The sequence below is a fragment of the Corvus moneduloides genome, chromosome 4, assembly GCF_009650955.1.
Source record: "Corvus moneduloides isolate bCorMon1 chromosome 4, bCorMon1.pri, whole genome shotgun sequence".
Lineage (NCBI taxonomy): Eukaryota > Metazoa > Chordata > Aves > Passeriformes > Corvidae > Corvus > Corvus moneduloides.
In genome coordinates this window covers 42222610-42238516 of record NC_045479.1, presented here as the reverse complement: position 1 = coordinate 42238516, position 15907 = coordinate 42222610, and the positions used below count along the sequence as shown (strand labels likewise).

General features: G+C 35.8%; 1 protein-coding gene across 2 annotated transcripts in view; it reads left to right on the top strand.

Moving 5' to 3' along the window:
* Window positions 1–15907, top strand: part of USP15 (ubiquitin specific peptidase 15) — a 60979-nt gene that overhangs the window by 42902 nt on the left and 2170 nt on the right. Inside the window, exons 9-21 of one of the 2 annotated variants that reach the window (XM_032106214.1) lie at window positions 6794–6967; window positions 7298–7456; window positions 8122–8346; window positions 9926–10009; window positions 10100–10194; window positions 10370–10558; window positions 11367–11482; window positions 11611–11886; window positions 12191–12261; window positions 12627–12742; window positions 14595–14744; window positions 15126–15229; window positions 15791–15879. In XM_032106214.1, the coding sequence (XP_031962105.1) occupies window positions 6794–6967; window positions 7298–7456; window positions 8122–8346; window positions 9926–10009; window positions 10100–10194; window positions 10370–10558; window positions 11367–11482; window positions 11611–11886; window positions 12191–12261; window positions 12627–12742; window positions 14595–14744; window positions 15126–15229; window positions 15791–15879 (1848 nt within the window). Of the gene's footprint in view, window positions 1–6793; window positions 6968–7297; window positions 7457–8121; window positions 8347–9925; window positions 10010–10099; window positions 10195–10369; window positions 10559–11366; window positions 11483–11610; window positions 11887–12190; window positions 12262–12610; window positions 12743–14594; window positions 14745–15125; window positions 15230–15790; window positions 15880–15907 lie in introns of those variants that run through there. The other variant, XM_032106215.1, reaches the window with a different exon arrangement.

Here is a 15907-nt window from a genome sequence, read left to right as displayed (position 1 = left end):
TGACCATGTTGGTGTCCCTTCTCTGCTCTTTCTTACGCTGGGTAGCCCTAAACAGGACAGTGCTCCTGCAGCAGTCTCACAAGTTCCAAATGGAGGCAAGGATTTCTCTCCTTTGCCTCTGACTGCAGTTGCTAATACTGCCCAGTTTGCAGCTGGATACCTTTCCGATGAGGGTGAACAGCGGGATCACATTTCCACAGAAAAGGACCCCTGGGTCATATAGCTGCTTTCTAGACAGTTAGCCCCCACCTGATATATAGGGTTATTCCATGCTTATTCCATACTTACTGATATAAAGCATCTATAAAATTAAACTTATTCTTATTTCTTAAAGTGTTTTTGTAGGATACTTGAAGAGAAGTTGAACAGTGCAGGAAGTAATTAAATTTTTTTTTAGTATGCTACACAAAAGATGGCTGAACTGAAAGGGGGAATGACACACATTTTGCGGTGTCCATTCTAAATAAAAATTCTACGCGTAACCTCTCTTGATTACTGAATTGCGTCATTATGCTGTTGTAAAGGAAGAAAAGAGTATGTTTTTGTCTAGTACGTCAACCAGAATTATCTTTTAAAAGTTGAATTCAAAGAATATTCTTGCTACATAGTGAATTTTTTTTTTATGATTCTACATGGTTCATCAAGCTATACTGATTAAGTAAGGACAATTTTAATTACTTATCCAAACCTTAATTGAACTGGTATACATGAATTTGTGTATATGTAATTCAAAAGTAACCTTTTAGCTGAGAATTCTAAGCATGGGTTGTTGCCTTAGGAGTGTTATACAGCATAACAAACTTGCTACAGGTCACATCATTATCCCATTGTCTTAAACAGATTTAATTCTGACATCTGCATTAGAAATTATATCAGCTTTGACTTCATTGCTTTTCAGTTACATCTAGAGAATTAATTGTTCAACTAAGTTCTGAGAAACTGTAGTGTAAATTAATAAATACAGGTTTGCTGATGACCAAGACAGTGCTCTGGTAAGAAAATGAGGTGTTTATTGAGCAGTGCAGCTTTGAGTTTGGCATGGTACCTTTAATATGTCCTTGAAGGTGTGTTTTTTCAAATGCATTATTTGGTGGCTTTCTTAGCAAGGAGATGGAAATTATCTCTCAAAGAAAGTACTGTTCAGAGTTTAATGTTATCTAAGAAATCCATGGAAGTGCTTTTTAGTGGAAGTATGATGTGTTCTTAACACACTAAGGTCTCACAGGCTGCATTCTTCCTCTTACCACCACTTGCATCTTTTTTCAGTTACACAGAAAGCACGCATTTCACTGTTCTAATTTGCTATTAATTTCACCTCCTACTTTTATCAAAGTAACACTGGATTATTCTGGCTGTAATGCCTATGGCCAAAGCACTCTGAACATGTTTTGACCTGTCTTAATCTTGGAAGCAATAAAAAGATGGGCTCAGATAGTATGTGGATGGCAAAATAGGGAATTCTGCTTGGTCATATTGAGTGCTGTAGGCATTAACCTGGATGATGGAGCAGGACACACCCTCAGCAAGAAACTGTGAAGCCTCCATCCTTGAAGATGCTTAAAACCTCACTGGTCAAAGTCCCAAGCAACTTGCTCTAGGTGACCTGTCTTTGAGCAAGTGGGTTGGACCAGAGAGTCTGCAGATGCCTTCCAGCCTCAACTAATCTGTGATTTTCTGATCTGCTTTGGTCACCTGCTTCAGCTTACTTATCTTCCTAAAGTGTATTCCTTCACAATTGTGCTAGCACAGGGCTGTTTATCAGGATAAATCTGTTTTCTTTAAACAAAATAGTTTATTGTAGAGTATGGGACTCTGAAGTAGTTTCATTTCCATTAATACCAAAAGCTTTGCTTTGATCCCTTCCGTTCAGTTGGTGCTGAGTGTGATCAGTGCAGCTTCCTTCAACAGACCAGCTGATTGCCACTTTTCTCAGCTCTCTGGGCTTTCCAGGGAGCACTGAGGCCCCTGAGAGTTCACATAAGAGCCATTTCTGCTTCAGAAACCACAGCATTTCTCACACAGCTTCTCTTTGGTCTTGTCTCATGTACAGTGAAGATGGTTTGCATCAGAGCTATTATCAGTGTTCCTTGAAGAATAGGGATAGGTTCTTCACACAGCTTCGTCTCCTTAGTCTGACAAACTTGTGTGAAGGTTCTTGCCCTGTAAACATACTAGGTAGAAATGTGAAAGTCCTGGCAATGTCTTAAATTTTGTTGCAAGTTCTTTATTAGTTCTTCAGCCTATAGATAAGGTTAGGCTTGCCCCGTTATCCTTCTAAGTGATTATTGTAAAGAGACCTTTGCCCTTCCAGGTAGGGTTTTTCAGTGTTAAAAAGCTCAGGACAACTAGAGTACAGTGAAGAAGAGATGGGTAAGATCTCAGTGGGATTACAGACAGCTGCAAGCTGAATAAGAGTACGGCCAAGAAGGTTAAAATACCACTGTATATCTCCCAAGTGCTGTTCTTTTACCACTGTTCCTTAATTTTTAAAAAAGCAATAATTCAGTTTTCTTATTTTGGTTGTATTGGAACTTTTGTATAGTTTTTTTCAGATTCTTTTGAAGGCAGTATTCCATGTATTTATTTTATTTCAATGCAAACACCTAAGGCTTGTTTTTTACTAATTAGGCCTAAATGTCTGCTTTTGCAGATATGAGCATGAAATAAAACAGGAAAGACAAAAGGGAGCTTGTGGCTTTTATGAAATAGCTACTATTGCAAATGCTTGAACCCATATTAAAAAAATACTTTGCAAGCAGATATTTCATTCACATTCACTCATTAGAAAAAATGAGTCTCGTTAAGCATTGCTGTGCTGCCACCTGTGGATGTTTTCCAAGTATTACTTTCCTATTTTGCTGGGTTATTACAGATTAGAGCTCTGTGGAAATGGTTTTTTTCTCTTCTACAGTGAAAACCTGAGAGTTCCAAAATTTTTGTTTTGTGATTAAAAAAATGGGAGAAGAAAGAAAGTAAATGTTTTTATTTAAAACATTCGGTTTTTTCCAACATTTTTATGGCTTTTTTCCATCAGTGTGATTATATACACCTGACTTCTGAACAAGCTTTGCAATGGGTATTTCAGAAGTTTTCTTTCTTCAGAAAGCTGAATAATATTCTCTTTATGGTTACTTACGGCTGTGAGTTTATCTAGACAAAGTTGGCATGTTTCACCAATCTCTGAAATTGTTATGTTTCTGTTGCTCTGTTTCAGTTGCTGTAGGCATGTGGAGTTTGGGTTAAGGAATGTATTAACTGAGCGCTTTTTGCCATGTCTGATGGTGAACAGAAAAAAGTAGGATAGACACATGTAAAGTAAATCATTCCTTCTCCTGTGACTTGGATCTTCCTTTTAGTCTGGCAGTTCTTGGTCTTTTATTAGAAAGCTGAAATACAAAATTTCGATGTTCCTTGCATAAAATTCTTAATAAGTAGCACCTGAAGTTGAAAAACCAGGACACTTAAAGGAATATTCAATTTTCAGTATCTCAGTTCATGATCTTAGTGTCTCCTTCTCATTTCCCCCGTTTGCTGGCATGATAGGTAGAGATGTTTTCTTTATTTTGGAAATTTATCATTATTTTTGTGTAGTACTCCATATGGGATGTGAAGAGATATTTCGTTGTTCCCTTAGGATTACAGGATGATTCGTGGAACTTCAGGAGGTTTTTGGTGCAACCTCCTGCTCAAAGGAAGGTTGGCTCTGAGGTCAGAACAGGTTGACCAGGGCTTTATCCACTTGGATCTTGAATATCTCCCAAGAAGGTAGAGCCTCTTAGTTCCACTGCTTGACTGTTCTTACAGTGAAAACTTTTTTCCTTATATTCTTAACCTTTCATGTTTCAACTGCTGGCCATTGTTTCTTTTCTTCCTAATATGTGACACCGTGAAGAGCCTGGTTCCATCTTCCCCTTAACTTTCTATAGGTACTAGAAGGCCACTCATGGACCTCACTCAAACAGTCTCTTCTGCAGCCTGAACAAGCCCTGGTGCTTCAGCCTTTTGTCACAGGGCAAGTGCTTGCAGGCCACTGACTGTCTTGGTGGCTGTCTTTCTTCATTCATTTTCTTTTTCATCAATTAAGTCTGTGCAAACTTTTATATCAGAATCATTCCATACTTAAATTACATGGATTTAGAAGAGTGTGATGTGACTATTTTTATTACTATATTTCCCCCTCTGTGAGGGTTTCATAGGACAGGTAGACTTGCTAACATTATCATAGGCTAGTATTGTATACAGTATTTCAGTGAGACTACAGCATTGAGATGTATATATATATGTGTATTTATACATAACACTGAATTGTTTTTTTTTCATTTTCCTGTGCATCTTAACTTTTATCCAAGTTATTAATATGTAACATGGAAGTATGATTTCAGTGTTAACCCTTGTCATGCTGAAGACTGATCCTCTCTCCTGTGGTTTTTCTCTTGGAGTTTCTACCTTCTGTTCCATACTTCCCATGATCTTTTCACTAGATGACCAGTTTAGGTTCAGAGAATGTTACAGAAATTGTGTTGGTTAAAGAAAACTTGTAGAGACTGCAGTATCTGAAATAAAGTGCCATTCTGTTACCTCTTTAGTTCACAAACAGTTTTCCATAGTTTTACTGTATTTGTTTGGCTTTTTTGGTTGCTATTATTCTTCATCTGTCGGTATACTTTTAGTTTACTTATTGTCTGTGTTTTGAAACAAACAGAAAACCCTGAATCACTGGGTTGAACAGGACACATAAATCTGATCACTTTACTGTCCAGTAGATTGTCTTGGTTCTAATACACTTTCGATAAGGCTTCCTTGATAACCGACAACATATCACATGAGAAAATAAGAATGTAGGCTTCCTTTCAAATTGGATTCTGAATGCTTTTTTTCCTGTGACTTTAATCATGATCTCAAATAATTCTCCATTGTCAGTCTTTTCAAAGAGTAATAAACATGTTTGTAATTGTTTAGCTTTGTCAGTTACATGGAAAAGATCAATGGGTATGTGGCCAATTTATTAGCTCCTTTAGCAGCTACTCTTTTAAAAGTTTTGATATCTGATATTTTAGAAAAATATATCAGCTCTGTGCCTCAAAACTTGCTGTGTTGAGATAGACATTTGTGCATTCAAATACAACCATCAGTGTCATTTTATGTTGTAATGTGGAAATTGTTAAAGGAAAAAGGGAAGTTATCTGTAGTAATCTTCCTGCCTTACACTACAAATATTAATTAATATTCTGAGAAAGTGACAAAACCAGTTTACCAGGTGGAAACTAGAAGCAGATGAATTTTTTTTTTTGTGGAATCCACATTGTCAGCGCATTGTATAGTGCTTGACTAACAGAAAGACATGTAGAAAAATATACTATTTCGTATTATTGAGTTCCTTGTGTTGGACATTCCTCACACTAAGCTGAACAGTTGAACTGATTTCATTTCCTAAACCAGCCAAAAAATAATCCAGAAGACAGTACAGATCTGTGAGGTAGGGGGAGTTGGGATCACCACTACTGGAAGTAAAAGCTCTTTGCCATATAGCAAGAGAAAAATGGTTTCTTCAACCCTCAATGCCTAAAAGGGTCTGTAATACCAGGAATTTTTTTTTGCAGTGTTGACAGATCCTGAAAGCTTTAGGTGAGGAGGAGGAGGAGAAAGGAAGGAGTTTAATATAGGCATGAAACTCAGCTCTCTACAGCATGTGACTGGTTTTGCTTTGTAATATTGCACAGGTATGATAGGCAGACATAGGAATAACTTTTTTTGCCCCACTCGGTAAAGTTGCAATTCTTCTAGGCCAATTCTTGTATCTTATGTAGTAGCATAAGAGGAGCTCTTCCCCTTGTTTGCACAGAAGCAGATGAGACTGGTGAAATACTTGACCTTTCTTCAAATCTTTTAATAAAGGAACAAATGCAGAAAAGCTTACAATGTTTAATGAACAAACTCTTAAGAATATATGCTAAGGCGTGGCATGGAGATAATTCCTGAGTCATAGAAATGTTTGTGTCTAAAGGAGTGTGAAGAGTAGCACACAAAAATTCAAAGTGAAATTGTAAATTGTACTTCAGTAATTACATCCTGCTGTCTCCAAATGCTGAGAGAAGAGTCCAGCTTGTACAGAGGATAAGTGATTATTTCAATCTAAAACAAGGTCCTTGCTTTCCTTGGACCAATTTTGGCTCTAAACAGCATCACAAAATTTAAAAGAACATAGGAAGGGCTGCAGCACTGTGATTCAGAGTCTAGTCCCTCTAGCACAGATTGCTGTCTCCAACAGCATCCATAAGCTGATATTAACATAAAGAAGGAAAAGGGAAAGCATCCTCACCTCTCGCCTGCCAAAATAAAGCTTTTTTTTCAAATGTTGCTCTGAATATGGTATAATTTGAGTTAATAAGCCCTGTTGGTTCTCTCTTCCAAGTACATATGTACTCTCCTCTTTGTGCACCTATTACAACTTCCAGCAACAAGTTTCATAAAGCCATTCATGTCTCAAGAAACACCTTCTTTTGTTTGTTTTAAATCTTGATACGAATTATATTGTCATGCTATGATTGGTTGGTTTTATAAATTTTGACGTAAAGCTCTTGACAGATATCTGTGCATCATTTGTAATGACAGCTGCAGCCAATCTTGGTTTGAAACCATTATTTGTTCCTGGAAAAGATCGTTTGGGGTTTTTTCTGTCTTCCTTGCAGGTACTAGACATTACAGTTCATGGCTGCTTTAACAAAATTCAAACGTTCTTTGTTTAGAACTAATTCAAATCACTGTTCTAAAAAGTCTGTATTTTTGTTTGCAGTGTCTGAGCAACACACCTCCTCTAACAGAGTACTTCCTCAATGATAAATACCAAGAAGAGCTGAATTTTGACAATCCTTTAGGAATGCGAGGTGAAATAGCAAAATCTTATGCTGAGCTTATCAAGCAAATGTGGTCAGGAAAATACAGCTATGTTACCCCAAGAGCATTCAAGGTCAGTAGGGAAATTACATTGAATATACATTGTCAGTTTCGGTTTTGTACTTCTAAGTATGCAAAACTTAGAGAAATATGCAAAAAGAATTTGAAGTACTATTCATCAGTATGCAGTCCATTCATTAAAACACTTGGATGTATATTTCAGTGTCACCTTTCCTTGTGCTTTGGTCTTTGAGAATTAATTTTTACTTCCTGTCTCCATTGAAAAGCTTACCTTTTATAACTGTAAGTTTTACCTTTTTGATGTGCTGCTGTAGCATCTCAGAATTATCTACTCTTTCTAACAATTAAGGTACCAGAAGTATTTGCATTTATTTTTTTTTAGACACAAGTGGGACGATTTGCACCACAGTTTTCTGGTTATCAGCAACAAGATTGTCAAGAGCTACTGGCTTTTCTCTTGGATGGTTTACATGAGGATTTGAATAGAATTAGGAAAAAGCCTTACATTCAGTTAAAGGATGCGGATGGGAGACCAGACAAGGTAGGGGTTTTGGAGCTGATCATTTTAGTCAAAGCTGTATGTTATAAGATACTGCTATGTGATTATGCATTGGAAGGTTGGGAAACTGACTATGTGGGGCTTTTTCTGGAAGACGTTTCAGAAAATAGGACAAGACCTTAAAATTGAGATCTTGAGAACCTGTGTAAATTTCTGTTTATTTTTGAGATAATGAGTGGCAATGGGAGGATGTTAAGGCCCTTTTAAGACTTCATTAGGACTTTTTGTTAATTCAGTGCTGAGTTCAGTTGGAAAAACAATTCTCATTCTGTCGTTCTTTTATATCTGGAGTATGCAGCATTATGTCTCTCTCCAGTACTCCTACTTTAGGGAAACTCTTCTTTTGTTATGAGTACGAATTAATGCAGATGGAATTTTTAGGTTTATCTGCTTTTGTCTTTCCCCAAGCTACTTGAAAAGTCACTCTCAGACTATGTAATACCGCTGACAGAATCTCTATCCTAGGAAAAGCATACATCTTTTAACCTGCGAACCTGACAGTAGTAACATTCCTTACAGGTCCTTTGGAGTGACATGTCTGTGTTTTAGGTGGTTACTGAGAATGTTCTATCAAGGACTTTTACTAATAATTCTCAGTATTCATTTCCTACTACTTTGTCATAACCCAGATCATGCTTTATTTACAGGTGGTTGCTGAAGAAGCCTGGGAAAACCATTTAAAGAGAAATGATTCCATCATTGTAGATATATTTCATGGCCTTTTTAAATCTACCCTAGTTTGTCCTGAATGTGCTAAGATATCTGTAACTTTTGATCCCTTTTGTTACTTGACACTTCCATTACCTATGAAAAAAGAACGCACTTTGGAAGTTTATTTAGTTAGAATGGATCCACTTGCAAAGCCTATGCAGGTAAGTGGCTTAATTTATGTACAAGCACCCTGATATATGAGGCATTAACAATGAACCCAAGTTCCTTTACACAGTGCAAATTGATAAGCAAATCCAGCAGGCTGTAGTTTTCTGGTGTGTGTTCTGAAGTCTCACTTAGGAAGGTGGGGAAGACTATACATACCTGAGGAAGACTGTACATACCTTGTAGAGTTTCAAGAAAGAATTGGTAATTTCTGTATGGTTGTGTTAATAAGTCTTCCTAATCTTTAAAATGTATGCTGACATAATTTTTTGAGTGCTGCTATAATGAATTTTTATGGTTATAAAAAATACTTACACACTTAATCCATAAGACTTAATTTCCTGGTTTCTTAATCACAAAAGGCAAATATTTATAGTAAGTGGTGCAAAAAAATGCCATGACTAAATATATTAGGTAGTTCTGAATTCTTCTGTGCTCTCACCTAATAGTCAAAAGAAAAAATTTCAGATGAGATTTCCTTGTGAAGAGTATCTCTTTTGCCATTTTTTAGGAAGGGGATGATATTAAACACCTTAGAATGTCTTTAAAAAATGTGCATAAGGTTATCATAACTCAGTCATGATTAAATGGCTCTAGCTGTACCTTAGAGGGTAAGTGAGGATAGGTGAAGTAAATACGACACAGGCAGTTATGCAGGCATCCAGAAAGGCTCTAACACCTGGAATCAGTACCATAAGAAGGAAAGTGGGAAAGCATTCTCGAAGGCAATGTGAGTTGCAGAATTCAAAGGTGAAGGGACATGTGTTAACTAATGAGAGATGAACATGCTAGAGAATTGTGAAAATAGAGGACACATAGTAGTTGCACAGGGGACACAAAGTAGTTGAAAACTACTGAAGTAGTTGAACATGACTCATGATGTTGTGATGTTTAATAGTTTGGGTAGAGTACAGGTTCAGTAGAGTTTTTGTGAGTCTAAATGATTATAAAACTTAAGGATATAGCATGCTATTCAAAGTTATAATACATTATTTCTAATTAATCCTGTCTTTATTATGGAAATAACAGGTAAGAGTTCTGTGTGGAGTTTTATTGCAAACTGCAGATGCACTGCACTAAGGGAAGCCACAGAGAGGTTTCTTTGACTTTCATCTTCAGGTTCTCTCTCTGCGTGTGAAATGAGAATCTATTGCCTGCCATTGGTTTTTTTCCTAGGAATACTTTATAAACAACTTGTGTTGTATTCCAAATTTAATAATCTTTTCAATAGCATGCATACTATTTAAATGCTTAAATAAGTAGGTACTGTTGAAATGCAAAATCTTAAGTAATTTGTACAGTTAGTCTTCTTATGGAGAAAGTAAAGTAACATTAAAACAGGCATTGTATAAACTAATAAATGGAGTATTCAGTGTGTGTGTGTATTTGTAGAGTAAAGTGCAGATAACTACAGTTTAAGCAGCTTTTGGAATTGTGTTAGTTGTTTTACATACTTTACACCTTAAGTTTCAAAAACATGAAAGAAATAGGTGAAACTTGCTGAACATGTGTTTGGGTTTTTTCCTCATGTATATTTGTTCTCTTTAGAAATTAAAACTGTATTTTACTTTTTAGTACAAAGTAGTTGTTCCCAAAATTGGAAATATATTGGATCTTTGCACAGCATTGTCAGCTTTGTCTGGTGTTGCTGCAGATAAGGTAAGAGTGATCTATTATATAAAGCACAACAATGAACATTTTAATGTGTATTAGCCTGATTTAACGATGTGTACTCCATTATCTTTTCAGATGATTGTTACTGATATATACAATCACAGGTTCCACAGGATATTTGGCATGGATGAAAATCTAAGTAGTATTATGGAACGTGATGACATTTATGTGTAAGTGTAGATAACACGTTTCATGTCTCTTTGCAATTTGTTTAGTTATTTGCAAAAGATTAAAACCTAGACACCAGATAAAGATGAAACTGAGGGGGAATATTTTTTTATTTTTCCCCTTTGTAGCCTTTTCCATGACCATTGTTCTTTGTATTTTTGATTGTTTTTCTTCTAGATTTGAAATTGCTATCAATAGAACAGAAGATACAGAACAAGTCATAATTCCTGTTTGTTTAAGGGAAAAGTGCAGGCACACTAGCTACAGCCATAGTGGTTCTTTACTATTTGGTCAACCTTTTCTCATAGCAGTGCCTAGAAACAATACTGAAGATAAACTGTATAACCTGCTGCTGCTAAGAATGTGGTAAGTTTATCGTTTAAAGAAAAACGAGTTTTTTAAGAATAATGCTAATAGTTGGAATCAGAAGGCACTTACTTTCACGTGCTAACAAACTGATTAGATTTGAGTACTTTTATTTGCTTTCTGTTAAATATTAGATACAAAATTTTAGCCATTATTGTGGATTTTAATTTGATTTTTTGTTAGCATGACCTCATCCAAAAAGTATTTGAGAAGATGGTAGAGAGTCAGTCTGTATTGTTAAATAATTCTCTTGTATGCTTAGCTGTTTATTAGGTCTTGGTAAAGTGGAAATGTTTTCCAGTGATTCTGCTATGGTTATACCTCCTGTATCTACTGCTCAAGCTTATATATGAATTTATGTTGCAAAAGTACATTGTAGACACTTTCTGAAACTAGACTAGAATTAGTGTCATTATATAGAAAAAATTAGAATTACATAACCTCCAGTTTAAGTTTATGCTTCTTTTTCTGTTGATGTAACTTTCTCTGTGATATGGTTAACAAACAGTTAAAGAAATTATTTCTGGACAAACAGAGACTGAGACCAAGAATCAGGTTGTCTTGGGCCAAGTACCTGGCAAAAACGTACAGTTACATATGAGCAGGTTTTCCTATGTGCTTGTAACACATAGGAAATGTTGCTTACTGTTTCGCAATAAAACTGATAATTCAGAGTAAATCAGAAAGGAGTGCAGAAATACAGTGCACTAGCAAGGAGTTGCGGTAACAATTTAATTACCAGTTTGAACAATGTAAATTATTTAACAATCTGTTGTTTGTAACTGTTGCTTTCGCTTGTTATATTTAGCCGATATGTAAAAACATGTACTGAGAGTGAAGACACTGAAGGTTCTCTGCATTGCTGTAAGGACCATGGTATCAATGGTAATGGCCCAAATGGAATACATGAAGAAGGATCTCCAAGTAAGACTGGGATATCTAAACTTGTTTAGTATTGGGTGTTGAATTTGAAGTGCAAGTTAAGTCTCTAGTGTCTTTCAGTTATTGTCATTCTGTCTCATTTCTTTGTCTTTATTCTTCGATTGCTTTAGGTGAAATGGAGACAGACGAGCAAGATGATGAATCCAGCCAGGATCAGGAACTTCCCTCAGAGAATGAAAACAGCCAGTCGGAAGACTCAGTTGGAGGTGACAATGACTCTGAAAATGGATTATGTACTGAGGATACTTGCAAAGGTCAACCACTCACGGGACACAAAAAGCGATTGTTTACATTCCAGTTCAATAATTTAGGCAATACTGACATAAACTACATCAAAGATGACACCAGGCATATTAGATTTGATGATAGGCAACCTAGGCTTGATGGTAAGTCACGGGGAACAGACTGGGCAACATTTGGTTCTGATATTCTTTTCTGATTCCCATGTTTAATTTTCTCCGTGTGCTGTTTGATATATTTTTTTTTTAAATGGTAAATTCTGTATAAATAATTAATTTTTTATTGCAATTGACTTTTGGAAATGCAGAATTTTTATGTGCTTCAGTTTTTTGTATTAAATTCATTATAGCATTGTTTAATTTATTTTGAAGAGTGTTTGCCCAAAGTTAATACAGTTTCATGTAAAGCAAGAAGTAATATTAAGAGAAAACATTTTTTTTTTAATCTTAGAAAGATCTTTCCTTGCTTTGGATTGGGATCCTGAATTGAAGAAGAGATATTTTGATGACAGTGCAGCAGAGGTAAGCTGTTTATGTTGCCCCTTTTCCAGCACAAATAAAAATTAAATGTAAAAAATGCAACTTAATTAGTGTGATGTAAGAGATTGTAAATCTTCAAAAGAAGAAGTAAATATATCTCTTTTTCACGTTATTCTTAGTAATATGTTGTCATAAATAAACTTCATATATACATCCAGGTATTTAGCAAATCTGAGGCTTATGAACTGGAAAGTAAATCTGAAGCTGTGGAAACTTTTTGCTTGAATGGTGTCTGATCAGTTTTTCCATATATAGGAGCTTTGTAGTTACTGTTTATAGTAAGACGACATCACTAAAATGAGTTTTGTTTCATTTGTTCTCTTAACTCAAGAAATACTTCTCTTTAGGATTTTGAAAAACATGAAAGTGTGGAATATAAGCCTCCCAAAAAGCCTTTTGTGAAATTAAAAGATTGCATTGAGCTGTTCACAACAAAGGAAAAACTAGGTGCTGAAGACCCATGGTAAGCACAAAAAATTAAAATTATGTTCTATGGTGTATTTCTCAAAATTAATCAAAACCACACTTGAACATAGAGATACATAATTGATTTATTAATGGTATTTTGAATTTTGGTATTTCAAACATAGTTGAAAATTCTCAAAATGTTTTCTGTTTTGATCCATTACTTAACCAAAATTTTTACCATGTGCAGAAGATCGTATTGTAAGGAACACATTTCATGCATTCACAGTTAGAAGGAAGGGTCAATACATAAGATGCTCTAGTCTGTGGACTGCGATGGACAGTGAATGAATAATACTGTGACAAATTGTTTGCAGTAGTTTAAAAAAGTACTCCTTTCTGAGATGAGAGAGGTTGGTGCATACTGTAGTTTCTTTATGCAAACACATACCTTGCCTTGCATTGATATATGAAATAGGAATGTGCTTATACAGCAGGGTTATGGGATGGGGGATGTCTGTAGTCAACAGAACACCTGAAATTCATGTTCTAGCCATTAGGTTTTTGGCAGAGACTTGGATTCATGATTCTTCCAAATTTATAATTTGGAATCATATCTGAGTATTCATAATTATAGTATGTTCCCATAAGATCCTTTTTTTCCAGGAGTTTTCTAGCAGATAACAATCTTTCATTGACACCTTTAAGCTCAGAATTAAATTTGAAAAGAGAATCTGCCAGTTTTTCTTCTACAGATACCTAAAAGTTTTGGAGATCTCCAAACATTGTCAGCAGAGTTTCCCCTATATTTGTGCAGGGTAGGGAGCTAACTTACAAAATCTCTTTTTTTTTTTTCTGGGTTTGCTAGTTTATACAACACTGGATAGACTGAGATACCATATAACTCAGGTATGGTGAAGTGCTTCCATTTTTGCAGCACATTTTAAGCAGAGTATTTGAACTACACAATACAACAGTAGAAGTCAAGCACCTGCTACTGCATCTCACCAGAGGTCATTAATCACATTTTTCTTCATTTGTTAGGTTGTCACAAGTCTAATTTACGGGAGTTCATCATCCCTAGCCCAGCTCTGTTAGTATTCTACATATTCTAAGCCAATTGGGAAAACACACTTTTAATTTCAGCCTGCTCTTATGGTTTTCCTAATTTCTTGTGATTATCTGATGTTGCTATTTAAAGACACTTGTGCAGCCTTTTAATTAGGGCTCATCTCTTCCCCCCCCCTAGATTTTTACTTGTTAGATGCCAGAGTGTAGAATATGCATAGACTACTTCACGTAAGAGTTGCTTCCATTCATTCTTACTTATCTTCCTCCCTGAGCCATAGTGGCTGGAAGATTCAAGTATGCATTGCAGGGAACAGAAGTTTCTAGTCACAGCCTGTTTAATACTTGCCTACTAAGAAGGGAAGTTTCTAGTAACGAGTTTTTCCAGGTTCCCTTAGTCACTGTTACCTGGTTTTGGATAGTAGATGAGATGGGGTGGGGGATGGATGAATTTGGAAACTGAAACTTGAAAGAACCACAGTTGTCTGTTACTTTTGGCTTTTTTTATGGTTAGTTTCATAACACTAAATCTTTTTTTTATAAAATACAAGAATGCTGTGTTTTAACTAAGGATACAGGGATCTGATCAAGGGATATAGGAGATGAGAATCCAGTACTGGGGGATGCTACTTCTGTGTTTAAAATTATGCTGAGCTTCATTGGGATCACACTTGCACATTTTAAACTGGAAGGGGTATCTATGGCATTAGTAAGGAAAGATGAAAAGTGTGTGGTGTTTGCTCATTCAGTTCCTCCCATGTTTCTGACTTTCTCTGTAGTAATGTGTTTTAACATACATATGGACTACACTTACTTAAAATTGATTTTTTTTTTCCTTTTAGGTATTGTCCAAACTGTAAAGAACATCAGCAAGCTACTAAGAAGTTGGACTTGTGGTCACTGCCCCCCGTACTGGTAGTTCATCTAAAGCGCTTTTCCTACAGCAGATACATGAGGGACAAGTTGGATACATTGGTTGACTTTCCAATAAGGTAAGAAATTCAAATATTTTGATGCTAGAAGTGTAAAAGCATGACTAGGGCATGTGTTTAATACAGCAATTACATAAAATGGGTTTGTTCTCAGCTTCCATGAGAGGATCCACTAAACTAATGACAAAATGCTTCTGGGTTAAAAGTACAAACTTGGCAAAATAATAATAATAGAAAAATAGGGAAGACTGCTGGTTCCTGTTCTACTTCTCACGGAGTAGAAGAGATGCGCTGGCAGAGTAGTGTGGTGTATTTTTCTAGGGAATACAAAGTAAGGGGCTCCAAGACCACCAAACTGAAGTGGTTAAAAATGCTACTAACGTGACTGACTTTTGGTTGGGTTTTGTTGTTTTATGTTGTTTTGTTTTGTTTTTTTAACAGTGACTTGGACATGTCAGAGTTCCTTATTAATCCCAATGCAGGGCCTTGCCGCTACAACTTGATTGCTGTCTCCAACCACTATGGAGGAATGGGAGGAGGGCACTGTAAGTTGATTTCAAGTGTCATCATTCTAGATGTCAGCTTTCTTTCCACGTTGATTTTGATTGAAGTACTGATCACTTTGAATCAATGGTGGTTTTTAGTGGTTATGGGACAACTTTTTTTGTTACCTTGAAATGCTTTCACAAGTATTTTAACACAAAAATCTGTATGCAATGAGCTTTCAAGAGTAAGTGTAGGTTCTTTTATACTTCTAGTTATGCATATTGTGAAAAGAGAAAACATAAGAGCTACTGTACTCTTAAAACTGGTTTTGTCTTGCTTGTCTGTATTTTTGTTCATTGTGCTTCTCCTTGAAAGCAGAGAGGAAAAATGACTGACAGATTGTATTTTAACTGTTCTTTTCAGTAACATTGTCTTTAGAATGGAAATGTTAGTGATTAAGCTCTCTTTGCTCAAAAAAGATAGTGTTAAATATGTTTAATAGTGATAATGAGGTTTAGTTAGTTAAATATTAAGTGTTTGACAGTAACATACTCTAGTAACAGATTGTATTACATCTATGAAGATACAAAGTCCTGAGACATTGTACTTTTTTGTCCTAGATACTGCTTTTGCAAAAAACAAGGATGATGGAAAATGGTACTACTTTGATGACAGTAGTGTGTCCACTGCAAGTGAGGACCAGATAGTGGCAAGTATTCCTTATGTTTCCAAATTTG